The sequence below is a fragment of the Arabidopsis lyrata genome, assembly GCF_000004255.2.
Source record: "Arabidopsis lyrata subsp. lyrata unplaced genomic scaffold ARALYscaffold_4, whole genome shotgun sequence".
Classification (NCBI taxonomy): Eukaryota; Viridiplantae; Streptophyta; class Magnoliopsida; order Brassicales; family Brassicaceae; genus Arabidopsis; species Arabidopsis lyrata.
The window spans coordinates 21,348,689-21,374,993 of NW_003302552.1; the positions used below are offsets into that span (position 1 = coordinate 21,348,689).

The window sequence follows — 26,305 nt, forward strand, 5'->3', positions numbered from 1 at the left end:
ATTTGCCTGACTAGCTCGTTGGTTCTCCCATGGTCCATGAAGGTTTGGGACTCCATTAACTAGTTAATTAATTGATTTCAGTAATTGACCCTGCAACATGTAGCTCTCTGTTACTAGTCTTTGCAGGCCTTGACTAGTTCATACGTTTTTTAGTGTCTACAGTCATTATTATTATAATCTCTTAAATATACAAACTGGTTAATTAATTGATTATGAAGCATTGACTCTGCAACTTGTAGCAATCTTTCTGATTTTAGTCCTTGTAGGTCTTGACTACTTCATGCGCCTTTCTGTGCTTTAGTTGACTTTCATCATGCTCTTCAGGATATAAACGACAACAGAAACTAAGCTCCTAGTTGCTCAACTAATCGGTCAAAGATCATGTCTCGTGTAATCATCTCACGAGTCATTTTCTTGATTCTTGCTTTGTTCTGTTGTACTGATAACTCCCATAGGAAACTGATTTGGGAAGGATCGGCTGGAGTTTTCAAAGGTTTCAGGACGTTGACGAACACCACGAAGCACACATATGGTCAAGCATTCGACGACAAGCCATTCCCTTTCAAGAATTTCCTCACAGGTGCAATGACTTCTTTCTCTTTCACCTTCTTTTTTGCTATCGTCCCTGAGCATAAGCACAAAGGCTCTCACGGTATGGCCTTCGTGATTTCTCCTACAAGAGGCATTCCAGGTGCATCCGCAGATCAGTACCTCGGAATCTTCAATGAAGTAAACAACGGGAACAACTCGAATCATGTCATCGCTGTGGAGCTCGATATAAATAAAGATGATGAATTTGGCGACATTAACGATAACCATGTTGGTATCAACATAAATGGGATGAGGTCTATTGTATCTGCTCCTGCTGGTTATTATGATCAAGAGGGTCAATTCAGAAATCTTTCTTTGATCAGTGGAAATCTACTCCGAGTCACGATTTTGTATGACCAGAAGAAGAAAGAGCTTAGTGTCACATTATCATCGCCAGAGGAAGCTTATTACCCCAAGCAACCACTTCTTTCGCTAAACCAAGATCTGTCACCGTATCTTTTGGAGAAAATGTATGTCGGCTTCACAGCCTCTACGGGGTCGGTTGGAGCAATGCACTACATGTCGATTTGGTATAGATATACCATACTGATTGTTCCAGACCTGGATATCGGGATCCCGACGTTTCCTCCATACCCCAAGGAAAAATCACTGGTAAATCGCATTCTTTGGGTGACCGGCTTGGCATTGGCTCTCTTAGTTGCGATGGCTGCATCAGGTTTTAGTCTCTTCTTATATAGAAAAAACCAAATGGTTCAAGAGGTTCTAGAGGAGTGGGAGATTCAAAATGGACCTCATAGGTTTTCTTACAAAGAACTCTTTAAAGCCACAAATGGTTTCAAACAACTTCTAGGCAAAGGAGGGTTCGGTCAGGTCTTTAAGGGAACACTTCCAGGTTCCGATGCAAATATTGCTGTTAAACGGGTTTCTCATGGTTCGAGTCAAGGAATGAGAGAATTCTTGGCCGAGATAGCAACTATTGGTCGGCTTAGACACCCAAATCTAGTGAGGCTTCTTGGCTACTGCAGGTACAAAGAAGAGCTCTACTTGGTTTATGACTTTATGCCCAACGGAAGTCTTGACAAGTACCTCTATGGCGGATCAGATCAAGAACAGTTCTCTTGGACTCAACGTTTCAAAGATCATCAAAGACGTTGCCTCTGCACTCTCCTATCTCCATATCGACTGGGTACAAGTTGTTATTCATCGAGACATCAAGCCTGCAAATGTCCTAATCGACGACAAGATGAATGCAAGTCTTGGAGATTTCGGATTGGCTAAGCTGTATGATCAAGGATTTGATCCTCAAACCTCTATGGTAGCTGGAACCTTCGGGTATATGGCACCAGAGCTCATGAGAACTGGAAGATCGACCACGGGTACAGATGTCTATGCCTTTGGTGTGTTTATGCTTGAAGTTTCTTGCGGTAGAAAACTGTTTGAGTCACAAGCAGAGCCCGAAGAGGTCGTTCTTGCAGACTGGGCGATAAATCGTTGGGAAAACGGTGATATTGTAGAGGCGGCTAATGAAAGCATCCGAGAAGATCATGACAAGGGACAGCTTGAGCTTGTTCTGAAGCTAGGAGTGTTATGCTCGCACAGGGATGAAGAGATTAGGCCGGATATGGCTACGGTGGTTAAGATCTTGAACGGAGTTTCTGAGCTTCCGGATAATCTTCTCGACATTGTTAGAACGGAGAAATTGGGAAGATGGTACGATGCGTACGGAAACGTGCTTGTTAGGGCGATTACAATGGAATCTGCAGGTAACTTGACGATTACGGAACCGATGACTTCCGTCGGACGGTAAAAACTGATTGTCGAGGCATGGTGCAAAAAATAACTTGTGACGGTGCTTTATAAAGTATCTTTATTTTTGGTGATCGTATTGAATGTATTGTTTAATATATGTTCATATTTATATCGGCGGTGGAATAATTACACATGACCTGAGAAGTATGCGTTTGTGTGTTTACTTTTATGTTGGAGTACTTCTTGTGTTTTCAGTTATAAAAAGTCTTAAATATTTCTTTTCTGCTAACTAATTGGATATTTTTAAGAGAACTAATCTTTTACTTGTTTCGAGGAATTTAGGTTTTTGCTAATTGATAAGAAACAATTATTGTTGTTCAGCAAGAAAATATTAATATATAAACAATTCTCATGTTGTTACCAACAATTATTTATCATGTTTCCAGTTTCCATATGTGCATTTGTTCAATTGGGATGTGAAGTTCATTAAACAAATTCTATCGTTTTTTATAAAAAAAAATCGTATTGGTTTTTTTTCTTTTCTTATCTTTGTATGTAGTATAAGCGATTTTGCTTTAAGAGGAGCTTTGAGAAAGGAAGAAATTTGTATTACACCATTTTAGGTTTCGGATTTGCGGAAACCTTATGAAACAATGGACCAAACTTAGCTTATTAAGGCTTAACGGAGCTAACTTTAAAAATTTTCCGTTTTGGACCCTAACATAACATGAATCGATAGGTCTTCGATAAAGTATATATCATGATAGTTCTGGTAAAGTAAGGTTTGCATATGAAAGAAGCAAGTTTAATTTTTCTTTTGTCACGGTCTCAATGAAAGAACGAAAACGTTGTGCTATCAAAATTACTCAAAAACGTTGTGCTAAAAAACTTGGCAGAAAAGAGTATCGAATGATGCTAAAATGCAAAAACCATTAAACCCAATGTACGTTTTCATATGCCAAGTGGGACATCCACGTGGAGATCCTCTGCCACTTGTCCACTTTCTGTCTCTCTCATGCTTCAACTTACTTGGCTCTCTCGTGGATTCTCACGCCCGAGTACGTCGAATATTACAATAATCAGATCAATTATTTAAACACTTGTATTTTGTTTTGACCTTTTTACCCCTCCTCATTGCTCATCAATTTTGATAGATATAGTAATACCAAATTAGCAAATTATACAAAATATAAGAGTCCTCTTTAATTACTACCAAACGTTCACAAGTCATGAGTGAAGAAGACTAATCATCTTTGACATCTAAGTAATCAATTTTTCAACTTAACTATTCAACTCAATAAAAAATTTATAATCAACAATTATTTTCAAGATGTATCTCCCTTTTCATTTTTTGCAACTTTTTCTCTACTACACTATTAGTACTTAGTATAGGTAATCGATGTTTTGATGTATCATTAATCATTACTGTTGACTAATAATTATTTGATACAATTATTTTACCGACATCGATTCTCTACCAAAAATATCTAGAACAGTAATGTGAAATTGAATCATCTCGATTCTCAAGGGTATTTTAGAACACATACCCAATTAAAAAAAAAACAAATAATAATATTTATAATTCGTAACCTTGGTTTCACACAAATTATGACGTCATTTTCATTATAAAATAATAATAAAAAATTATTTTGGTCTCTCTCTCTTATTGCTTCCTTCGCTCAACGCTGTTCATAAGCATTCTCTTTCTGTGGACGAAACTAAACCTGAGAGAAAAAGCCAGAACCCAAAGACAGAGCGAGAGATAGAGATTGAGAGAGAGAGCTTTAGCTCTGTAGAAGGAACGATTCATTCATATCCAGAAATGGCTCTAAAGCTTAACCCTTTGGTGGCATCTCAGCCCTACAAATTCCCTTCCTCGACTCGTCCGCCAACTTCTTCTTTCAGATCTCCCAAGTTCCTCTGCCTCGCTTCATCTTCTCCTGCTCTCAGCTCCGGCGCCAAGTCAGTCTCTTTCTCTCCATCCACGTCTCTGTTATCTACTTTCGATTCTCTCTGCCAAGTAGAAGAGATTTGCTTCATCTTTGTTTACTGTGTTCTGTGTTTTGCTAGTTTTTTGCGATTTTAGATCTACGTTTACTTGATCTAGTTCAGTGTTCTTTGCTTACATTTGCTTAATCTCAATGAAAGTGTTTTCTTTTAATCTGGGTTTATAAGATAGGGGCCATCCTCTGATATTCTCTGTTCTCAGGCGATTCATTAATGCTCGTTTTCATTGAATCTGATGTTGTTGATGTTCCCTTTTATTCTCTAGATTCATTCACGTTTCTCTGAGCTTGCCCCATGTATCAAATCTTTGCCTTTACCATATTTATTTAGATTGCTCTTTGATTGTTGGTTAGTTATGATTAACACTAGTTATCTTCTTAATGGTATAATGATCTTTACAATGGTTAAGAGACATTGAGGAATAGCTTCTTAGTCAAATCCTGATTTTTTTCACTGGGGAAAGTTTTGTTTTGTTTTTTTTTCGTTCTCTGGTTTATATTTTGCTGTTTGGTAATTTTTTAAACGGTGAAATGTTTATCCACTTGCTGCTTACTCATTTGATGAGTGTTTTCTTTTCTATTGACATGAGATTCTTGAACGTATCAGTTTACGTCTGTTTTTCTTTCTCCAAAGACATTACGTTGGATATCACGCTTCGTGGCCTTTCTCTATGCATGCGTACTTCGTGGCGCCAATCTTTAGTTAGCGTCCAAACTTTTCACACTTTTCTGTAATTTATTCACTCTTTCTCTGTTTTGATGACATTTGGCTCTTTATCTTGTCTTTGTCTGATCAGTAGTGACTACATTTGTTTCTTTCACAATATTTCTTTTTTGCTTCATATTGAACTGCAAGATCAATTCATGATTGCAAATATAACATATTGTCTTACGGTTAAACATTTCTAAGTGTTTGACTGTTTGTTAGTCATGAATTGTCGAATTGTTTCGCTTCAATGCATAGATTAATCTATTTGGAAATGGAGACATGAATGCTTTTCTAGATTCAGTAATCTGTGTTCTTGTTTTTTTTGTGTATAAGAAATGAAACCTTGACTGGTAATCTCAATGGAGTATAATTGAATGCTGATAATACTTATTTTCGGATAATGGCAGGGATGTTGAGAGCTTGAAGAAGCCATTTACGCCACCTAGGGAGGTGCATGTTCAAGTCTTGCACTCCATGCCACCTCAAAAGATCGAGATCTTCAAATCTATGGAAAACTGGGCCGAGGAGAACCTTCTGATTCACCTCAAGGATGTGGAGAAGTCTTGGCAACCCCAGGATTTCTTGCCTGACCCTGCATCAGATGGGTTTGAAGATCAGGTAAGAGAGTTAAGAGAGAGGGCGAGAGAGCTCCCCGATGATTACTTTGTTGTTTTGGTGGGGGACATGATCACAGAAGAAGCACTTCCGACCTATCAAACTATGTTGAACACTTTGGATGGAGTTAGGGATGAAACAGGTGCTAGTCCTACTTCATGGGCTATTTGGACCAGAGCTTGGACTGCAGAAGAAAACCGACATGGCGATCTTCTGAATAAATACCTTTACTTGTCTGGTCGGGTGGACATGAGGCAGATCGAAAAGACCATTCAGTACTTGATTGGATCCGGAATGGTGAGATAGTTTCAGGCAATTACATGATTGCTTGGTTAATATAACTTCCTAAGCGCTTTAACTTCTCTTTCATAGGATCCGCGGACAGAGAATAATCCCTACCTTGGCTTCATCTATACTTCATTCCAAGAAAGAGCGACCTTCATCTCTCATGGAAACACAGCCCGCCAAGCCAAAGAGCATGGGGATATGAAATTAGCCCAAATATGTGGGACAATAGCTGCAGACGAGAAGCGTCACGAAACTGCTTACACCAAGATAGTTGAAAAGCTCTTTGAGATTGATCCTGATGGTACTGTCATGGCTTTTGCAGACATGATGAGAAAGAAAATCTCAATGCCTGCTCACTTGATGTATGATGGGCGCAACGACAACCTCTTTGACAACTTCTCTTCCGTGGCTCAGAGGCTCGGTGTTTACACCGCCAAAGACTATGCCGACATTCTTGAGTTTTTGGTTGGTAGGTGGAAAATTCAGGACTTAACCGGGCTTTCAGGTGAAGGAAACAAAGCACAAGACTACTTATGCGGGTTGTCTCCAAGAATCAAGAGATTGGATGAGAGAGCTCAAGCAAGAGCCAAGAAAGGACCCAAGATTCCTTTCAGTTGGATACACGACAGAGAAGTGCAGCTCTAAAAGGACAAAGACAAAAACCCTTTCCTCCCGGTTCCTCATTTCATCTGTCTGCTCTTAAAATTGGTGTAGATTACTGTGGTTTCTGATAATGTTGGTGGGTCTAGTTACAAAGTTGAGAAGCACTGATTTAGTAGCTTTGGTTTTCCCAGTCACTATATGTTTGGTCTTTGATCCGTTAGTACACTTGTTGTAGTTAAAACAGTTAAAGTCTGGTCTGTTGTACTCAGTCTTCTCTGTGGAGTTTTGTTTCAGTTCAGGTTAGTTTTTGTTTTTGTCTCTGTTTTATCCCCTGTTTCTAGACAACAACTCATGTGGCTTCTTAGCAATTTTGATGGTAGATTATGATGAATATCTTCCATTTCAAAATTGGTCAATGTTTAAATATCAAGTTTTGTTGGTCACAGGACACAAATCTTTCTCCTTGAGAACTCTGAAGTTCAATAACACGGTTTACTTATGAGCCAGTGTCGATACTAGTTGAATCTGCTTCATTACAATTTGTCTAGACTATTTACAAAGAATATCATCGCTTATATCATTTATCCGACAATTTTATCACACTTTATGTTGGTGGTCTATAATGTTAGTGAAATTCTTTCGAGGTTAAAATTCTCTCTCAACGAAGATGATGTTCTCGTTTGTATTAAATTATTGTGGCGAGATCTAACTAAAATTCAGCTCAATGCATCTTTAAGGAAAACTCAATTTTTAGTTGTTCAGATTAAAATTCAATCTCCATTATCATTATAATTCAAGCTACATATAACCCTAACTTCATCTTTTAGCCAGACTAAAGGCCATGATAATGTTCCTTAATGGGCCCAAATTTAAAAGAGGCTTGGCCCAATAAGGTAGTGTTTCAGAGATTCCGCCATGGAAGGCGGTTGAAGCTACCTATGAACTTGGGGAAGGAGTAAAAAAATGTTTCTCTTTTTCAATCTTTTTTTCTTTCTAATTGTTTGCAAGTAAAGATTCCAAATTTTTTGCGTGAATCATTGTGAGAGCAAAGTTGAACTAATAAATCAACTCGCCGGAAAAAATGGATGAAACGGCGGAAGAGAAGATGGTGAGAGAGAGAATTAGAAAGAAAGTTAACGAAGTCAGTTCTGTGTCGCAGTCTCTTCTTTCTCCAATACAAGACCACATCAATTTCACCCTTCAAGTTCGTCTTTTTCTCTATCTCTCATTCAAAAAAAGTTTTGAAATTTTGATGTCTTCTTGCTAAAATTGTGTCGAAACTAAAGTGAATTTCACAGACCCGAGAATCAGTTTTCTTTCTCCTAGTTGCTAAATTCCTAAAGTTAGGTTCTTTATGTATACTCTCTGAAGAAGCCATTGGATATATACTTGGACTTAGTTTGCTTACTGCTTCTTAGCCTGAGATTTATATAAGAGTATGTTTTGTGCTTTTGTGTTGATGCAGAAGGCATACTTCAAATGTGCATATGAGTGCTTTGATAGGACAAGAACACACGCTGAGATTAGTCGATGTGCAGAGAGTTGCAGTGTTCCTATCACAAATTCGCAGAACCACTTTGATAATGAGATGTCTGTGTTCCAAGTAAGTCTTTTTCAATTAGAGATTGATGATTCAACTGTGATTAAAATCTGAAACTTTTGTTTTTCAAATGTGTTTATGATGATGATAGTGTGATTTGTTGTCTCTTGGATTCTCTATATCAGGACAAAAGCTTGGTTTGATTCAAGTTTGTGTTTTGATTTTGATTGATGAATGTAGGAGAGGTTGAATAGATCTCTTGTGGTTTGTCAAGACAAGTTTGAGTCCGCTAAGCTTAAGAAGACGAGAAATGAAGCTGTAAATGATTTGGAGCATTGCGTAAACCAAACTGTTGATGAAGCTGTCAAGACTCTGCCTAATCTCGCCACAAGAATGAAGAAAGCTTTGTCAATCACAGACTGAGCTCTCCAAAAACTTTAAAGAGGGACTCCTTCTGATACGTAGTGAAACTATATTTGATTGATGTCAACAAACTCAATACATCATATATCAAACAGAGAAATGAAATTATTGGTTGAGACTCGAGAGTGATCATCTAGGGAAGATTAGGCTGATCCTCGGGAGTAGGAACCATATGTTGATCCAGAAGAGTTCTGGATCAACACTCTAGGTTTTGTTACAAAGAATAAAAGAACAACTTCAAAATCAGGGTATCCCCGAATGAAACTCCATCTCCAAAGAAACTTTCAAATTCCGAGTTTTTAAGTTATTCTTCATTTGTGTCACCAACACAGCAAAAGTGGATCAATGGCCTTTTATTTTTGTTAAATTGTTGCATAAAATTAAAAGATGGCTAAAAAGCCTTTAGTAGTACCACCATTACATAAAAGAATAAAATTGAACCCATAATTAAGAAGCTCACGAACGATCACACGACTTAATGGTGTAGGCCCGTAATAACAGAGAGAGCTATGTATTATAAATGGACGACGACAAAACAAATTTCCATTTCTATAAAACAGAGAACATTAAATAGACGACAAAACAATATAATAAAATAAAAACTCAAAAATCTCAGCTAATTCTTTGTTTCGCCGGAGCCGGAGAAAAAAGCAGGCGAGGTTGAAGAAGAAATCGATCAGTAACAACATCTCGGATTCTCAGGTATACACTAAATTCTTTGCCGGTCATTTTCTCCTTTCATCGGCGTGTTTCGTTCACTGAGTTCATCAAACTGCTTTTTCTGTTTTCCCGAGAAAATGAAAATCTGGGATGCTTCTTGTTTTCTCCAAAGAATCGAGTCAAAATCGCAAATTTGGATTGTTTATGCGAAATCTATGGAAATTTCAGGTGGAAAAAATCGCATTTTTTGTCAACATCTGAAGAAGCTCATAGAGAAAGAGACCATCATCTCGAGGTTAGTGTTTCTTCTTTTCCGCACTCTCAATGATCTCTCACCACAAGAATATCTTTTGATAACTTCATATCATATTCACTACTCTGTTTCATACCATCTCTGTTTGGATCCGTCTAAATCGAGTCTCAGATTCAATCTCAGTGTTAAATTTCGAGGCTTTTCTTGATTTTTTAAATGTGGAAATTTGTGAAAAGTTTCTTCATTTTGCTATAAGGTGTGTGTTTGATAGTTTTAGGAATCGAAATCGTACAACAGAATGGTGATTTGATTACTTAAAAAGATTGATTTTTGTGCAATTTCTACAGGAAGATGAGTCATTCTCAGAACCCATCTTTTGTCTTCGCCATTCGAGACTTCCCACCAGGCTGTGGAACTCACATTGATGTTTCGTCGAGTTTTAATCTTCCAGCTGACAAGGCCTTCAAGAATCCAAAAACTGGTGATGTTTCTGGCAAGAATCCAGCTCCTAAACCTCAAGGAATTTGTCTCAAACGTGAACCAGCAGCTTATCAGGATCATATCAAGCGAGAACCAGCATATCAGTATCATGTTGTTGCAGCTCCTACAGTGCCTTCTGCAACAACTTCATCTCACAGACAAGAACTGGAGATCAGAAACTCTGGTTTTGCTCCTACTCCTCGTGAGAAAGTGCTTGAAGTATTGAGACTTTTCAAACAAGTATACAAACAGTTGGACCGAGATAAAAAAGCAAGACGCGGAGGAGATTTGTTGGATGCAACACGCAGAATCGACATCAAAGCACTAAATGTCTTAGAGAGTATGGGGAAGCAAGTGAACATAGAGAAGAGAATTGGAACAGTTCCGGGAATAGAAGTTGGGGATGTGTTTCAGTATAAAACCGAACTCCGTGTTGTCGGGCTTCACTCCAAGACAATGTGCGGGATCGATTACATGAAGATTGGAGAGGTTAGGCTCGCGACAAGCATAGTTGCAACAGAAGGGTATGGCTACAACGATACGTTCAACTCTGGTGTGATGATTTACACAGGTGAAGGAGGTAACGTAATCAGCAAGGAAAAGAAGACTGAAGATCAGAAATTGGTCAAAGGGAACTTAGCATTGGCTACTAGTATGAGGCAAAAGAGTCTAGTGAGAGTGATACGCGGAGAAGAGAGATGGGATCATAAAGGGAAACATTATGTGTACGATGGATTGTATATGGTTGAAGAATATTGGGCCGAGAGTGATGTTAGAGGTAAGACTGTGTATAAGTTTAAAAAAAATCAGGTTTTCTTCATCTGAGCCGTATTTTTTGGACATGACCAGAACTCTGTTGTCCACACATCCAAACTGAATGGATGTTACAGTATAATTATCAGAAGTAACGAATATGTGACTGAATTTGTCACAGCCAGTTTCTTCCCAGTGTTCATCAACGCTATAGTCTCCTAATGGCCCCAGTTTCAAGATCACCATTTTATGGAAGAAGAAGTGTGAACTGCAAGTAGTGTGATTGCATTCAGAGTAAGGGATAAATAGGCGGACTTTTGGTATAGGACTCAACTACACTTAAGTTGTGAAGTGAAAAGCTACACAGCCTGCCTTGAACAATTTCAAATAATAATGAATATATTACTTTAGGAATAGAAAAAAATGACAAAAATAACTCCATCAGAAGGTGCTTTATTTGAGAGAAAACGAAAAACAACAAATTGAACCAGGCTATACTGTTGAACGTCACAAGACGTTGCTTGTGTCAAACGTTTTCACGTTTAACCGCTGTGTTGGAGCTTGGAATGGGATTCACATAGATACCGATTGATGTCAGATTGTATTTATTGCACGACCCAAAGAAACCACCAAACTCACGACGGTCACATATAGCCAGATCAATTTCAGTCTTGATATTTGTTACATACTTGGTGACTGCAGGCTCACAAATGGATCCGTGTTTTCCCAGGTTAGTGTAAAATGTCAGTGAGTTGATTCCTTCACACCTACTCAACCGTGAGTTGATTACTCTACACCCACTCAACCCAGTCACATACTCATTGTGCTTCAGTTTCACCTGCGGTTTATTTATGTAACTTCATAAGAGATAGTGAGACTTCACAAGCTTCAAGCATACAAAAATAAGAATTACCAAAATCAACACTTACAACTCGGAAGCTACGTCCATTGGAGTCACCGCCGTACTTGGCAGACATGACTAGAGCTCCATTCTCAATGTAGCCAAACTGAATTGATATTATCCGTGAGTAAGTGAAAGAAACAAATATATGAGAGATCATAGTGTTGCCCTTTTCATCCCAATGAGTGTCAGTATATGAACTCGTTTCTCCAACTGGTCCTGCTCTGATCATCTCCATAAAAGTATTGATAGCAAAATTCGAAAATAATTAACAGAGAGAAAGAGAGACTTGGTAGAATTATATAGGATACCTAGTCCAGTACCCGAAGAGTCCTCATGTCTTTTAATTATGAAATTTCTAGGGAGTAAGCAAAACAGGTCAATGTACATTTAAGATAACCTTGAGATTTTATGCTTAGATGATACAATTTCCTATGGAAGTCTAATATAGTATGGTTTGTGTGAAGAAACTAGCCAACTTCGTTGAGTACTTGAGTCATAAAAGGTGACAGTAATGAACAGAGGATTTCTCTTGACTTCGACTTCGAGGGAAAAAAGAAAAAAACAGAGGATTTCCACAAGCCGTTTCTGGTCTTGAAACTTTGATATCTCCAATATTTATCTCTTTAATACTCGTTTGCGCTTTGATTCTTGATACCAAGACAATTGAATCGTTTGGCACTTTGACTGGTTACAAAGATACCACATACAGATCTCTAGTTATAATTTTTGGCTGGAAGACTTTGCCTCATACATTGTCAATCTAAGATTGAGTTCTGTCCATAATGTGAGATATGATGTATGTAAATTCTTTAAGCTCATATCATAAGAGCCAACAGAGAACATCGAGTAATGTGCTAAAGATGACTCAATGGCTCTATGATCTTGAGAGAAAACCATTTTACAATTTCCTGCATAAATCTAAGAAGGCTTTAAAAGAAACAAGCCAATGTAATTAAACAGATGGAAGTGAAGAATTATTCCATTAAAACAAATTTCTAATTTAAAAATCATGCTAATTAATATATTATTATTTTTTATTTTAAGAGTTGTAGCTAAAGATAACAAAAATGTGGCATTCATCCATTAAAGTAGCTTTTGTTACAAAGAACAAAAGAAAAATAAAACCTCAAAAGTTAGTACTTCTTAGAACGACAAGAGATAGAGTGTGAGGTCTCTTATCATCTAAGAGACGTATCTTGCACGAATGCAAACGAAAAAATCTAATCCAAGAGATTCTTTAAAAGGCGCCCCAACTTGGACAATATACTCTCTTTGAGTTTGCGCTTACCACCAATGGGCTTGACACGATGAAAAACATCGAGAAACTCCAAGTTTTGATACTCAAGTGTCCGATTGTTAGTGCTTCTGGCTAGAAGATCAGATGATTGGTAGAGACTCAGCTCGTCTTTGAACTTGGGCTTATGAATGATGGGCTTGACATGAAAACCATCGGAGGCCTCATGAGGGATTTGATATTCAAGCGTTCGATTATGGTTGATTAGGGCTAAAGGATCAGATGATTGGTAGAGAGTGAGCTGGTCGTCGTCGGCATTTGTGACTTCGGTGACTTTGTACTTGGTTCTGACTGCGTCATTGATGCTTGTAATGGGACAGACATAAATGCCAATGGAACTCAGACAGCCGATAATAGTGGAGAAAGACCCAAAGAAACCACCAAACTCACGACGATCACGTATCCCCACATTAATTTCCCTCTTACGGTCTTTAAGATAATCAAATCTCTTACAAATCGGTCCGTGTTTCCTCTGGTTAGTGTAAAATGTCAAAGACGTGACCCCTCCTTCCCAATCTATTCCACTCAACCCAGTCACATACTCATCGTGATTCAGTCTTATCTGTGTACATTGCATAAATTTGCTTCAACTGCATCACAAAGTACCCCAAAAAAAAAAAAACTACTATACATGCATATATATTTTTATTTTTTTGGTAAAAGTATACATGCATATATTGTAAACAAGAATTCTACATTATTAAAAAAATCTCTGAAGACTTTAGAATCCTTTCATGTTAAGTGGCAAGAATACATGTTTTCACTTCATATATATAAAATAAATAAATAAAGATTCTAGCGAAAACTTACCATTAAGAATTTTTCACCTTGTACATAGCAACCATGCTTTTTAGACATGATTGGAGCTTTCTTGTGAAAATAGACAAATTGAATAGACGTTATTATGTTACGGTCGTCGTCGTGCTCAACATATATGTAAGAGATCATGTTGTGTCCCTTCTCGTCCCATTTGTAACCTCTAGTAGATTTTGATCCAATTGGTCCCACAGGGATCATCTTCTTTTTCCAGAAATTCGCTTTGAATCAAGTAATAATAAAAAAAAAAAAATCAAACTGGGAATACTCTTTTCTTGGTAATCTTAAAATAATTTGTTCTTGTGAGGATCCATATACTCATAGGTAGAAAGGTTTACTTACATTATTTCTCTAAGAAAACTTCCTAAATCAAAATAAAAAAATGATATTGAGAACAGTAAAATTACCAAATTTAGACGTAAACCAAAAGTATAAAGCAATATTTTCCTTACTTCCTATCCGCTTTTTTTCTTTTCTTCTTGATTAATTGCCTTTTATTTGTGATTTCCATCTTTCTTTATGGGACAAAATTTGTGATTTCCTTTTTAATCTATATTATTACCTATATAACAAAAGCAATATTCATCTAATGATACTAGTAATGTTGAAGTTATTAAATTCATTTTCTGTCGAGGTTTCTTTGCAAACAAGCCAAGATGCCAATTTTTGGAAGATTTATGAACAAAAGTCTGGAAATTTTGGTTTTCCCATGAGCATTTACTCATTAGAAATGCTATTGGTTTCTAGATACCAAGACGATAGCATAGTAATTTGGAAACAAGACGCTACTCATTAATTTGAGAATATTTGTTAAAGCTTATGATGATTATTATGTGAACTATACAACAAAATGTGAGATCGACTCCTTCTGACTTTTTTTCATCTTTCATCTCATCTCATATTCAATACAACATTCCTTCTAAATTAATATATTTATTATTAAATATTTGAAAATAAAAAAATGTGACATTCCTCCATTAAGAGTTAGCTACATATTCATCTGATTAAATTAATTTATTATTTTACATGAGCATTACAATTGTAGACTATTGGCAAGTGGAAACAAGATACTAGTTTGAGTGCCTGTTGAAGCTTATGATAATTATTGTGTGAAATGTGAAAACAATGTAAAAGAGAGACTCCTTCTGAATCTTTTATATCCTCTCATATTCATATCCCCTCAAACTCAATACAACATAATTAACTCGGGTTGTTTTTAAGACAAGGGAAAGGAAAGACAAATGAGATTACGACCAATTAAAAGGTAGACCTCTGTACTGCGCGAATCCTGATGGCACAGCAGCAACGATAGGCTTCAGATAGATACCAATCGAGTTGAGGCGAGAAGAGCTACAAGATCCAAAGAAACCACCAAACTCACGTCGATCAAGCATCCCCGAATGAAACTCTCTTCCCGTTGTCATGGAAGTATTTGAAGTCGAGCGAAAGGCTTCATGGGCCTTTTGGTTTGTGTGAAACGTGAGAGATATAATATCACCACAAAAACACTGTCCACTAATCCCAGTAATAAACTCAGACACATGGTTCAGCCTCACCTGCATATTTTTTTATTTTTGTAAGTAATATAGACAGAAGATTGATAAAAATTAACACGACATAATTAGTGAGAGAGTTTACAATTCGTGTACTATGGCTGTTGGATGATGAGCCATGCTTCTTAGACAAGACTGGAGCTCCAGTCTTGGCGTATCCGAACTGGATTGATGTTAAAGCTCTTTCGTCAAAAGAGACGAAAATGTGAGAGATTCTGTCACTGCACACCTCTTCCCAGTTCTTTCCATTACGATGATCTCCTACCGGTCCAAGCTTCATCATCTCCATGATTTAAACAGCTAATGCTTAGAAAAACTGTGAGAGATGCATGCATACAAAGCACAGATTATATATTGGAGATTTTCCAATAGCCGAAGAGTCTTTGTGGATTCTTAGTTATTATAAAGCTTTAAAGGTGTTCCATGGGGAGCAAGCAAAGAAAAAGTCCAACTAGATTTAAGAACCTCGGAGAAATGTGCCTAAGAGGATTTTTGTTTTTGTTTTCAGGGAAACCCATTTCCAAAAAGTTTTGACAATTGGTATAATTTTTTAATATTAATCAAAAGAATAAGAGTGTTTGTAAACAAAGTAAGTAATTTTATGAGGGAAACCCATTTTATAATTACACTGTGTGAGCCAAAAGTCTTGGCTATGTGATTTTTATAGCCATTGGTGATGATGTGAACATATTTACTTATAATCTATTCGGTTTATAATCTAACAAATTAGGAACTGAGAGACTATCGGCTCAGCATGGATCCTGGCTAGGAACATTAGATATCATACTCCCTCTCCATCATTATAAAAGATTGTTTAGTAAATTAAATTACTGAGTTTAAGATTTACATAATTAATTTTTGATCTTTTTTTTATTATATATAAAACACCATTTCTATATAACCAAAAATAAGTCAACCAATAAAAGAAAATTACATGAAAATATTTATATAGTCACAAAACATCAAATCAAGTTAAATTATACATAAAAAAAAATCATATAAAAACAAAAAATAAATAAACTTCTTAAACCTCTTACATAACTAAGGTGTATATTGAATTAAGAGTTGTACCTAAAATATGGAAAAAAAATGTCATTCCTCCATCAATGCTGCTTTAATTTAAATTAAAGAACAAAATAGTCAAGTATATTAAAACTCAGGACTTACTACTGTCAAAGGACAAGAGCTAGATAATATCGTTCAAGAGTAATATCTAATCTTAATCCAAGAAAGCTTTTATGAGGCACCACATAGCACTTTTGAAATCCAACTTGGAAAGTATCCGGTCTTTGAGTTTGGGCTTATAACGGATGTGTTTAACAGGAATACCATCCACGATCGTAGGGATTTGGTAATTGAGTGTACGTTTATGAGCGAATGTATATAGAGGATCCCATGCTTGATTGAGAGTGGGCTTGTTATGGTACGTGGGATAAACATAAATTCCAATGGAAGTCAGATCGCCAAAGTCATCAAAAGACCCAAAGAAACCACCAAACTCACGACGATCACGTATCTTCACATCAATTTTCCTCGTACGTCCAGCCACAATAATTGATGAATATCCAGGTATATCACAAAACGGCCCGTGTTTCCCCTGATTAGTGTGAAATGTCAAAGACGTGATCTTTCTTTCATAATATATTCCACTCAACGCAGTCACATACTCATCGTCATTCAGTCTCACCTGTATATTTGCATAAATTCGCTTTAACCGTGGTCAAAAGGAATTACAAGTACAAAACAAACTAGACATTGTAAATAACAATATGTTAATTACAGAAACAAAATCTTTAGATTCCACTATACATACAATTATTATAAAAAGAAAATACATGAAGATATATTCTAACAAAACTTACTATTTCGTAGGATCGACCTTTGGACGAACCGTACTTTTCAGACACGACATGAATTCCGTTCTGAAAATAGCTAAACTGAATACATTTGATGGATTATTCGTCGAAAGCAACATATATACTAGATATTATGTTACGTCCCTTCTCGTCCCAACTCTTATGATAATCACGGTTTGACCCAATTGGTCCGACTTTGAACATCTCCCTATTACGGGATCTCATTTAGAACATAGCAGCTAAAAGAATTAAGCTCAGAATATTCTTTTCTTAATATAATAATTTGTTCTTGTGAGGAGGATTCATACTTATAGACCAAAAAAAAAAAAAGCTTTACATACTTTCTCTAAGAAAACTTACTTAATCAAAATGTAAATCAACTTGAAAACAGTAAGTTTACTAAATTCAAAAGACCAAAAATGTAAAACTATATATTATCCTCACCTCTTATTCACCTATTTTTTAAAAATTGCTTGCATTTATTTGTGATTTACATTTTACCAATAGTTTACCTATTCAAAATCACATTCAGCTAAGGATACTTGTAATATTTAAAGCCTTCTTCTTTTTTTTTTCATTCCGTCTCTAGCTGGTTTCTTTGCAAACAAGTTAAAATGTCGATTTTTCAAAGATTTATGATCAAAGTCTGAATTTTTGTTTTTTGCCATGTGTTTTATTATTTTATTATACTAGCATCATATTTTTTGTCTATTGGTTTTAAGATACCATAAGAATTGTATAGATTGGCAAAAAGATACCACTTATTAGTTTAAATTAATTGACGAAAAAAAATGACGAAAAAAAAAAAAAATTAAGCCTCACAAGCAGATTATCAAGGATAGAATCAACTGGTATGAGTTTTTATGATGTTAGAAAAGTGCAAGTGAGTTCAAGGATATGTTTACCATTCCTTTGCTTGTCAATATGTAACAATGGTTTTCATTGCTATCCCTAAATGCAGACTCTATGCCTAAGCTAGACCGTGAAACTAAAATTGAATGGCAGAAATTATTTAACTTACCATATTGAGAAGATTATACATACAACTTCAAATCAAGAGCGTAGTCATATTATGGAACTACACTGCTGAGTCTACACATGTTAAAGTCATCATCATCTCCAATAATCAATTTCACATAAGGTTTTTTCATTTATAAATTTCGTTTTTAATCAACAGATATGGAGCAGAGAACCGTCGAAAACAAATAACAAATGAAGATATGGGCTCATTTTATTACGTAAGAGTTGCGATATAGAAAGATAAAACTAAAGCTACTTTATTTAAGATAAAAATCAACAGCAACTTGAACTAGGCTACTATTAAACACTGCCAAGTTGCTTGGTGGTTGGGATTCAAAAACATACCGATGGAGATCTTGCACGAATGCAAACCACAAAAAAAAACTAATTAGTTCAAGAGATTTCTGAAAAGGCGCCTCAACTTGGAGAATATCCCATATTTGAGTTTAGGCTTACGACCAATGGGCTTGACATGATGAAAAGCATCGAGGAACTCCGGGCTTTCATACTCAAGTGTCCGATTGTTAGTGCTTCTGGCTAGACGATCAGATGATTGGTAGAGACTGATCTTGTCTTCGAACTTGGGCTTCTGAACGATGGGATTGACATGATAACCATCGGAGACCTCATGAGGCATTTGATATTCAAGCGTCCGATTATGGTTGATTGTAGTTAAAGGACCATATGATTGGTAGAGAGTGCTCTGGTCATCTTCGTCGTCGGTGACTTCGGTAACTTTGTAGTTGGTTCTGAGGGCGGCGTCATTGATCCTTGTAATGGGACGCACATAAATGCCAATGGAAGTCAGATTGCCATAGTCATCAAAAGACCCAAAGAAACCACCAAACTCACGACGATCACGTATCTTCACATCAATTTCCCTCTTATATTTATCCATATTCGTAACTGATTGAAATATATCACAAATTGGCCCGTGTTTCCCCTGATTAGTGTGAATATTCAAAGTGGTGACCCCAATACAATCTATTGCACTCAAGCCGGTCACAAACTCGTCGTCATTTAGTCTCGCCTGTATATTGCATAAATTTGTTTTAACGTGGTCATCAGTAACCATTACAAAAACAAACTATACATTTTAAACAACTATGTATATATATATATGCTTTCAGGAAAAAATTACCAGATATTATAACTATCAGAAGGAAGAAAAAACATGAAGATGTATTATAACAAAACTTACCATTACGTGGGATTGACCTTTGGACGTACCATACTTTCTTTTAATGGCATCAGACGCACCATACTTTTCAGAAACGACATGACCTCCGTTCTGACGATAGCTAAACTGAATGTGGTTTATGGCATCTCTGTCGAAAGCAACATATATACTAGAGATCATGTTGCGTCCCTTCTCGTCCCACTCCAAATTCTTATGATAATCACGTTTTGACCCAATTGGTCCGACTTTGAACATCTCCCTACCACGGGATTTCATTTAGAATGTATTAGTCGAAAGAATTAAGCTCGGAATACTCTTTTTTTGATAAAGAATTTGTTCTTGTGACTTGTGAGGACGATCCATACTTATATAGACGAAGAAAAGCTTTACATACATAATCTCTCTGAGAAATCTTTCTTAAACTAAAATGTATTTCAAGTTGAAAACAGTAAATTTACTAAATTTAAAAGACCAAAAATGTAAAACTAAATATTATCCTTGCTTGCATATATTTGTTATATACTTTTTACCTATAGTTTACCTATTTAAATCTACATTCATCTAAAGGATACTAGTAATATTGAAAGCCCCTTTTTCCCCGACTCTAGCTGGTTTCATTGCTAGCAACAAGTTAAGATGCCGGCCGATTTTCCAAAGACTTAAAGCCTTTTATTTTCCTTTCGTCTCTAGAATTCGTGAGCCAAAAGTCTTGGCTATATATTTATTATTGAAACACTAGATTTAGTAACAAATGAAGAAATGGCACCATTTTATTACTTATGAGTTGGGATATAGAAAGATGAAACAAAGACATTGCTCTAATAAAGCTAGTTTATTTAAGATAAAACTCAACAGGCAACTTGAACTAGGAGGCTACAAGGCCTTTCTTGGTCAATTGTATTCGCGTTTAACAACCATGTCGGGACTTGTAATCAGAGCCGGTCCGGAGGGCAAGCAAGTGAAGCCATCGCTTAGGGTCTCACATTATAAAATATTTTTTTTGGGAGAATTTTTTTTTTTACATTAACAAAAAGGCCTAAATTTTTAGTTATGCGTAGGGTATTAAAGAAAATTTTGAAACTTTGGACCGGCCCTGCTTGTAATGGGACTCAAATACATACCAATCGATGTCAGACGGTATCTATCGTAAGACCCAAAGAAACCACCAAACTCACGGCGATCACATATTGCCGGATCAATATCTATTGTGGAATCACTTGGATAATTGTCGCTTGAACGTCCAATCATATACTCCCCAAGGTTAGTGCGAAATGTCAAATTTCTGATTCCTCTGCCATCCTTTTCTAGTACTCCACTCAATCCAGTTACATATTCGTCTTGATTCAGTCTCAACTGCGTTTAAACAGAGACTTAACTTGACAGGATCTTACTCAGACGAAAAAGGTAAAATACAATTTTAAAATAATTAGTGACACAAAACTTACAACACGAAAGTTGGATCCCTCCTCGAAGGCACCATACTTTTCAGACAGGACTAGAGCTCCATTCTCCAAAAAACCAAACTGAATAGACATTATGACTTCGTCGAAAGCAACGTATATGTGAGAGATCTTGGTGCGTCCCTTGTCATCCCAACTATCGTCACCCATCACCTCTTCTCCAGGAGCATCAGACCCGTCCCAATAAGTATACTCACAATGCGATATTTTTCCCACTGATCCTGCTCTTATCATCGCTATATAAGAAGCAGCCACAGAGTATATAATAGTTTTAAGGGGATGGAGAGATAGAGATAGACTAAGGATGCTTATATAAGAGTCCTGTCAAAAACCTAGCGATGTTAATTTGGGCATGAAACTTCCATTTAATAAATGAGTATGTACAAAAAAAAATAGTCCATTTAAACCCATTTAAGGAAAAATGTTAAATGGTGTTAAATGGGTTACCTCAATTAAACCCATTTATTAAATGGAGTTTCCCACAAATAAATGGGTACCCATTTAAGCCCATTTATGTTTTATTTTATATTAGTTATTTTTATTAAAAATGTTAATATTTCAATAACTAAAATAAAAGAGTAAAATATTAAATGTATTTAAAACTAATATTCTACTTAAATTCAATTTTTGATTTAAATATTTAAAAGAAAACGTAAAACCACGTTTCCTATAACATGGTTATACGATTATCCCGAGAAAACACGGGTTTACGGTTTTGTCGGAAAAACACGAGTTTACAGTTTTGGCGAAAAAACGTGGGTTTACGGTTTTGGCAAAACCCAAAGAGTCGTCATAACTTTATTAATGTTCATTGGGAGCAAGCTAGACAAGTTTCCAGGTACATTAAATAAAACGCTTGAAAATTGTGTTTAAGAAGAAGACTCTTCGTTTGACCAAAACCTCTATGCCTTTATTGATAAACAAACACCAAATTGTGTAGCACATTGCAAATATACAGTAGACGTAGAGATTTTTGCAGAGACGTCTATTAAGGGAAACAATCAGCAATAAATCGAAGAAAAGGTTCCTTGTTGGTCACGAAATTACAGAAGAAACTCAAAGCTCAGGCTGCATTTGCTCGCACTCTTCTCGAATCGACTGGAAAAGCTGGGTTGAGAGGTAACGTTCCCCGAAGCTCGGGAACACAACCTGAAAACCAAGATTCATCAACTCACAGATCAAAATTTTTAAAACATACATATGATGAATCTGTTACATTTTTTACTCAATACTAAGCTAAACTGGTTTCACAGATTCCCTACAATGGGCTATAATAACTGAATAATAAGCTCCTCTCTTGTTCATTGCAACGACTAGGGTTTTGTGAGGCAGAGAAATCAAGGCAACGTAAAAGTTCATCGGACATATAAACCAAACCAACTACTTGAGAAAATACAAATGTTAAAATAAGTAGTAAGACTCTAAAAAGACTAAGGTTCATGATTAGATAACTTAAGAACTCTTTTTTATATCATTCTGTGGTTGGTCACAGATACAAGACTAGGGTTTGGTCCATAAAGAAATTATGATGAAGAACATTGAGGACTTACAGCTATGAGTTTCCCGGCATTTTCAGGTCTCTTTGCGACCTGGATTGCAGCAGCAGCAGCAGCTCCAGAAGATATACCAACCTGAAAAGGTTATAAGCGTTCACTAATCGTCACCATATGCATTCACATTCGTTTTATATCTTTTATAAAGACTGTTCCCATTAATAAAAGTGTCAAACAGAATAACAAAAATAGACTAACCAACAAGCCTTCCTGGAGAGCTAGTTGCTTCGAGGTTTCAATAGCTTCCTCACTGGAAATCTGATACGAAGTAACAAAACAGGTAAAGTTAAAAAGGAAAATAGTGTCTTGCTGAAAGTGAACAAGATGACTGTATGATTTTAGAGAACCAAACCAACAGATCATACCGCTATGTATTCATCTACAATAGCCAGATCCAAATTCTTAGGTACAAATCCAGCCCCAATTCCTTGAATCTTGTGAGGTCCTGCATTTCAAATACATGTTAAATAAACGCAAGATAAAAAGAATAACATGCCAGAGAAACAAGGAAACAAAATCACTGCCTTACCGGGTTTTCCACCAGAAAGTATAGCACTTTCCGTGGGTTCTACACCAATAACCTGGTACAAGTAAACATCAACTAATTAAATAAAACTTTTACTACTTAATTGAACAACCAATCTCTAATTACAGAGGTTATAACATCTACAGATGTATTCCAGCTGAGATGCTACAAGCGCTCTTGCTACGTACCTTCAATTCAGGTTTTCTTTCTTTAATGAATCGACCAACACCAGTGATAGTTCCACCAGTTCCAATCCCCGCAACCAATATATCAATTTTGCCTCTTGTATCTTCCCAGATCTCAGGACCAGTCGTCTCGTAATGAATCTGCATATTCTTTATATTAATACACTAGCAGATACTTGCAACTTAAATAAGTGGAACTAGAGAATTTCATAGATTATCATGGTGATTCAATACTATATGCCATAGAAAATAAACAGTAATCTTGATACCTAGTAAAACGAAATGCAGAAGAGTTTCTATATTTTCCCTAACTAACCCTTTCATATTCTCCTCTTATGGTTCAAAGGGAGAGATAACACTAGCTCATGATTCATGTCACATGTGAAATATTATGAAAAAAGAAGTAATTACAGACCTTGGGATTGGCAGGGTTGTCAAACTGTTGGAGCATGTAGGAGTTGGGAGTTTTCTTCAAGATTTCTTCAGCCTTCTGAATTGCTCCAGTCATACCTTTTGCAGGTTCAGTTAATACAAGCTCAGCTCCAAATGCCCTCAAAAGAACCCGCCTTTCCAAACTCATGGATGCGGGCATCGTCAAGATAAGTTTATAGCCTTTTGAAGCAGCAATGAATGCAAGGCCAATCCCTGTGTTTCCACTCGTAGATTCCACAAGAACACTCTAAAGATAAGCAGCAAGAAAATAAAATCAGAGGTCTTGACACTGAATGCAGAATAATTCACCAATGCTTTCTCAACTCATTCTTGAGTCGTAACAACAACAAGAAAGGTCAAATCCATAATCAAATACCTTTCCAGGTGTTATAAGTCCTTTCTCTTCAGCATCAGTAATCATACTATACCCAATCCTGAAATCACCACAGCAACACAAGCTCATAATGTAATATATGTGAAGACAGCAACCCAAAATCAAATTATACTTGGTTACACAAACCTATCCTTAACACTGCAACATGGTTCCATGATCTCAAGCTTAGCAGCAACACTTGCAACACAGCCCTTGACTACATTGTTCAAGTACACCATCGGAGTTTTCCCAATAAGCTGAATCAATTCATAACATTCAGAAAAAAAAAAAAAAAAGATTATAAACGAAATCAAACTTCAAAAAGGAGATAAAAGCAAAATTATGTACGATACAAAGAAGTCAAATTCACAAGCCTAGTGCTCAGTTAGTTAACTATCTTCCCCCAATTTAGCTTTCCTCTGTCTGTATCCAAATGCAATCGAAACACTAGTTTAAAGAAAAAAACAATCTAACCTGAGCGGCGTTATCGGCGATATTAAGCCCTTCAACACCAGCTTCTGGCTTGACAGATACAGCCTTGCACACAACATCACTCCTGCTCTGTCTCTTGAGCGTGAGAGCAGCCGAGGAAACATCGAAAGCAGCAGCCTTTCGAGAGGATAAGGAGAGAGAAGAGAACTCTGGCGAGTATATGAAAGGTCGGTGGCGAGAAGTCAACGGATTAAGGAGAAAAGCAGAGGAAGATGTCGCCGCCATGACTTGCTCTTTTGCTTCAGTGTATCTTCCTCACTTTCCGAATATTGTACACAGACGAAGTAGAGAGAGAGAGAGACTAGAGATGCGGTTTAAACTTGAAGACACTGATTAGATCGCACTGTCCCTTCAAAAACGACGTCGCTTTTGAAATTTCTAAATAAAAAATCAATTGGTTTGGCATCTTTCTACAAGATTTATCTTATTTCTTTGAGGGTAAAACAGAGTACCTGGAGAAAAGAATAGACTTTGAAACTAAATCAGTAAAGTTTGGGTTTTTACAATCTCACCAACCTACTAGTCTGATAAAGGAGGTGAATATAGAGCACATGTTCTTCTTCATCATGCAGCCCTACCAAACTCTCAAAGGTCAAATAAAAGGTTTCTGGATCTTTTTTTTCTTTGCCTTCTTCTGATTTCTGGGTAGCTGTTAAAGTTAAAGTTTCAATTTTTAGTGTAGAAAGGTACTGAAAGAGACGATTCTTCTTTGTCGTTATCTCTGTGATTCTATCCATTCGATCCTCACTCTAACAAATACTCGAACCCAGATTGGAATTTGGGATTTTGGCAAAGCTCTGAACTTTGATCAGTTTTTGTGCGTTTGTTGTTTTGTCATTTGATATATATTGACCAATTTGGCGATTTCTTCTTCACTAATCTGAGACATAGTTTTCTGAGTTTGTGTTGATTTGACTCTTCCATGTCTGGATAACTACGATGAATGAATTCGTATTTCTCTGCCAGTTAAAGCTGTGATTGCCATTATCATTTGCTCTGTTTTGCCTTTGACTTAGCAATTTCTCTGTTTGATTAGTTATGGATGGTAAGTGATGAGATAGTCATAGTTGTTTATTTGCTCTAATTGCAGGTTAGAATTTGCTATTGGATCATCTGCTAAGCTCGGTTTACTTTTCCTGGAACATCGATTGTATTGAGGTTCCTGTTGTATTGGATTAAAGATGTCTGCAGAGGAGAAGAACCTTATAGAGATCTTGGAGGAAGGTCACACAGTCGATGTTGTTAAGTACATTGATTATGTCAGTGCCCCTCAAGCTGGTGCTATAGCGACATTCTCAGGCACTACAAGAGACATGTTCGAGGCCAAGACTGTGTTGGAGCTAAGATATGAAGCATATGTGCCAATGGCCACACGATGCCTCAGCTCGATCTGTACAACTGCTAGATCAACTTGGGATATCCACAAGATTGCGGTTGCTCACCGTCTGGGACCAGTTCCTGTTGGAGAAACTAGCGTGTTCATTGCGGTCTCGTCTGTTCACCGCGCAGATGGTTTAGATGCTTGCAAGTTCTTGATTGATGAGTTGAAGGCATCGGTTCCGATATGGAAGAAAGAGGTTTACACTAATGGAGAGATTTGGAAGGAAAATTCTGAGTTTATGGAGAAAAGATTGGAGCTTGCAGAGAAAAGAGACAGCATTGTAGAAAAACCTGTGGTTGAAGAACATAGAAGAAGAGGTTGCTGTGGAAGCAAAGTTAGAGTAGAAGAAGATGAAGAGCATAAAGATATTACAGGAGATAACAAATCTTCTTCTTGATTACTTGTAGCAAAGAGCAATGTTTCGTTTTTTACTCACAATAAACAAAATGTCGTAATCACATTGTTGAATCTAAAGACTTGATATGCGTTAGTTGGTGCCAGACTGGGCATATACTTGCTACTGCTTGGATCTGTAAGAATGAAAACGAAGATACTGCAAGATTGTACTGCTTTCCACTTTCTTCCTGGTGATGTTTCACAATGAGTATGTACTATCTGCAAGTGAGAGAGATAGGGACCTGACTTTGCG

At 36.7% G+C, this 26,305-nt stretch overlaps 11 protein-coding genes and 1 pseudogene across 15 annotated transcripts; 5 read left to right on the forward strand and 7 right to left on the reverse strand.

Annotated features, from left to right (window-relative positions):
• Window positions 1-289: 289 nt before the first annotated feature.
• On the forward strand, window positions 290-2,454 carry LOC9316129 (probable L-type lectin-domain containing receptor kinase V.3). Its single transcript, XM_021029641.1, is given in 2 exon segments — window positions 290-1,686; window positions 1,688-2,454. Coding segments are annotated over 2 exon segments (1,977 nt in total). The 5' UTR covers window positions 290-381; the 3' UTR covers window positions 2,360-2,454.
• A 1,460-nt stretch (window positions 2,455-3,914) lies between these two features.
• On the forward strand, window positions 3,915-6,870 carry LOC9316130 (stearoyl-[acyl-carrier-protein] 9-desaturase 7, chloroplastic). Its single transcript, XM_002880017.2, has 3 exons — window positions 3,915-4,263; window positions 5,424-5,928; window positions 6,004-6,870. Exons 1-3 carry the CDS (start codon window positions 4,124-4,126, stop codon window positions 6,562-6,564), a joined length of 1,206 nt encoding a protein of 401 aa, XP_002880063.1. The 5' UTR covers window positions 3,915-4,123; the 3' UTR covers window positions 6,565-6,870.
• A 345-nt stretch (window positions 6,871-7,215) lies between these two features.
• Window positions 7,216-8,731, forward strand: LOC9316131 (protein FAM136A). Its single transcript, XM_002880018.2, has 3 exons — window positions 7,216-7,726; window positions 7,988-8,125; window positions 8,303-8,731. The coding sequence occupies exons 1-3, from the start codon at window positions 7,604-7,606 to the stop codon at window positions 8,483-8,485; spliced, it is 444 nt and encodes a 147-aa protein (XP_002880064.1). The 5' UTR covers window positions 7,216-7,603; the 3' UTR covers window positions 8,486-8,731.
• A 195-nt stretch (window positions 8,732-8,926) lies between these two features.
• On the forward strand, window positions 8,927-10,741 carry LOC9316132 (YDG domain-containing protein At5g47150). The gene is made up of 3 exons (XM_021027066.1): window positions 8,927-9,187; window positions 9,374-9,440; window positions 9,746-10,741. Exon 3 carries the CDS (start codon window positions 9,750-9,752, stop codon window positions 10,701-10,703), a length of 954 nt encoding a protein of 317 aa, XP_020882725.1. The 5' UTR covers window positions 8,927-9,187; window positions 9,374-9,440; window positions 9,746-9,749; the 3' UTR covers window positions 10,704-10,741.
• A 416-nt stretch (window positions 10,742-11,157) lies between these two features.
• On the reverse strand, window positions 11,158-11,770 carry LOC110229321 (jacalin-related lectin 24-like). Its single transcript, XM_021029110.1, has 2 exons — window positions 11,561-11,770; window positions 11,158-11,469 (listed from the first exon to the last, which is right to left on the reverse strand). The coding sequence occupies exons 1-2, from the start codon at window positions 11,768-11,770 to the stop codon at window positions 11,158-11,160; spliced, it is 522 nt and encodes a 173-aa protein (XP_020884769.1).
• A 985-nt stretch (window positions 11,771-12,755) lies between these two features.
• LOC9316133 lies at window positions 12,756-13,846 on the reverse strand (annotated as a pseudogene).
• A 1,046-nt stretch (window positions 13,847-14,892) lies between these two features.
• On the reverse strand, window positions 14,893-15,487 carry LOC9317991 (jacalin-related lectin 24). The gene is made up of 2 exons (XM_002881879.2): window positions 15,284-15,487; window positions 14,893-15,201 (listed from the first exon to the last, which is right to left on the reverse strand). The coding sequence occupies exons 1-2, from the start codon at window positions 15,485-15,487 to the stop codon at window positions 14,893-14,895; spliced, it is 513 nt and encodes a 170-aa protein (XP_002881925.1).
• Window positions 15,488-16,417: 930 nt separating this feature from the next.
• Window positions 16,418-17,279, reverse strand: LOC9317992 (jacalin-related lectin 24). The gene is given in 2 exon segments (XM_002881880.2): window positions 16,418-16,885; window positions 17,061-17,279. Coding segments are annotated over 2 exon segments (687 nt in total).
• A 970-nt stretch (window positions 17,280-18,249) lies between these two features.
• LOC9317993 (jacalin-related lectin 25) lies at window positions 18,250-19,653 on the reverse strand. The gene is made up of 2 exons (XM_021029783.1): window positions 19,276-19,653; window positions 18,250-19,161 (listed from the first exon to the last, which is right to left on the reverse strand). Exons 1-2 carry the CDS (start codon window positions 19,528-19,530, stop codon window positions 18,463-18,465), a joined length of 954 nt encoding a protein of 317 aa, XP_020885442.1. The 5' UTR covers window positions 19,531-19,653; the 3' UTR covers window positions 18,250-18,462.
• A 346-nt stretch (window positions 19,654-19,999) lies between these two features.
• LOC9317994 (jacalin-related lectin 24) lies at window positions 20,000-21,065 on the reverse strand. Its single transcript, XM_002881882.2, has 3 exons — window positions 20,700-21,065; window positions 20,359-20,607; window positions 20,000-20,187 (listed from the first exon to the last, which is right to left on the reverse strand). Exons 1-3 carry the CDS (start codon window positions 20,946-20,948, stop codon window positions 20,146-20,148), a joined length of 540 nt encoding a protein of 179 aa, XP_002881928.2. The 5' UTR covers window positions 20,949-21,065; the 3' UTR covers window positions 20,000-20,145.
• Window positions 21,066-21,602: 537 nt separating this feature from the next.
• LOC9317995 (cysteine synthase, chloroplastic/chromoplastic) lies at window positions 21,603-24,799 on the reverse strand. Its single transcript, XM_002881883.2, has 10 exons — window positions 24,258-24,799; window positions 23,931-24,040; window positions 23,787-23,844; window positions 23,394-23,657; window positions 22,982-23,119; window positions 22,797-22,848; window positions 22,633-22,712; window positions 22,466-22,525; window positions 22,265-22,345; window positions 21,603-21,863 (listed from the first exon to the last, which is right to left on the reverse strand). Exons 1-10 carry the CDS (start codon window positions 24,498-24,500, stop codon window positions 21,771-21,773), a joined length of 1,179 nt encoding a protein of 392 aa, XP_002881929.1. The 5' UTR covers window positions 24,501-24,799; the 3' UTR covers window positions 21,603-21,770.
• On the forward strand, window positions 24,666-26,234 carry LOC9317996 (molybdopterin synthase catalytic subunit). 5 transcript variants are annotated; one of them, XM_021030024.1, is made up of 2 exons: window positions 24,666-24,961; window positions 25,366-26,227. In XM_021030024.1, the coding sequence occupies exon 2, from the start codon at window positions 25,457-25,459 to the stop codon at window positions 26,051-26,053; it is 597 nt and encodes a 198-aa protein (XP_020885683.1). In that variant the 5' UTR covers window positions 24,666-24,961; window positions 25,366-25,456; the 3' UTR covers window positions 26,054-26,227. The 5 variants fall into 5 exon arrangements, with proteins under 5 accessions (XP_020885683.1, XP_002880066.1, XP_020885685.1 ...); XM_002880020.2 differs by having other exon boundaries at window positions 24,666-24,866; XM_021030026.1 differs by having other exon boundaries at window positions 24,789-24,878.
• The last annotated feature ends 71 nt before the right edge of the window (window positions 26,235-26,305 follow it).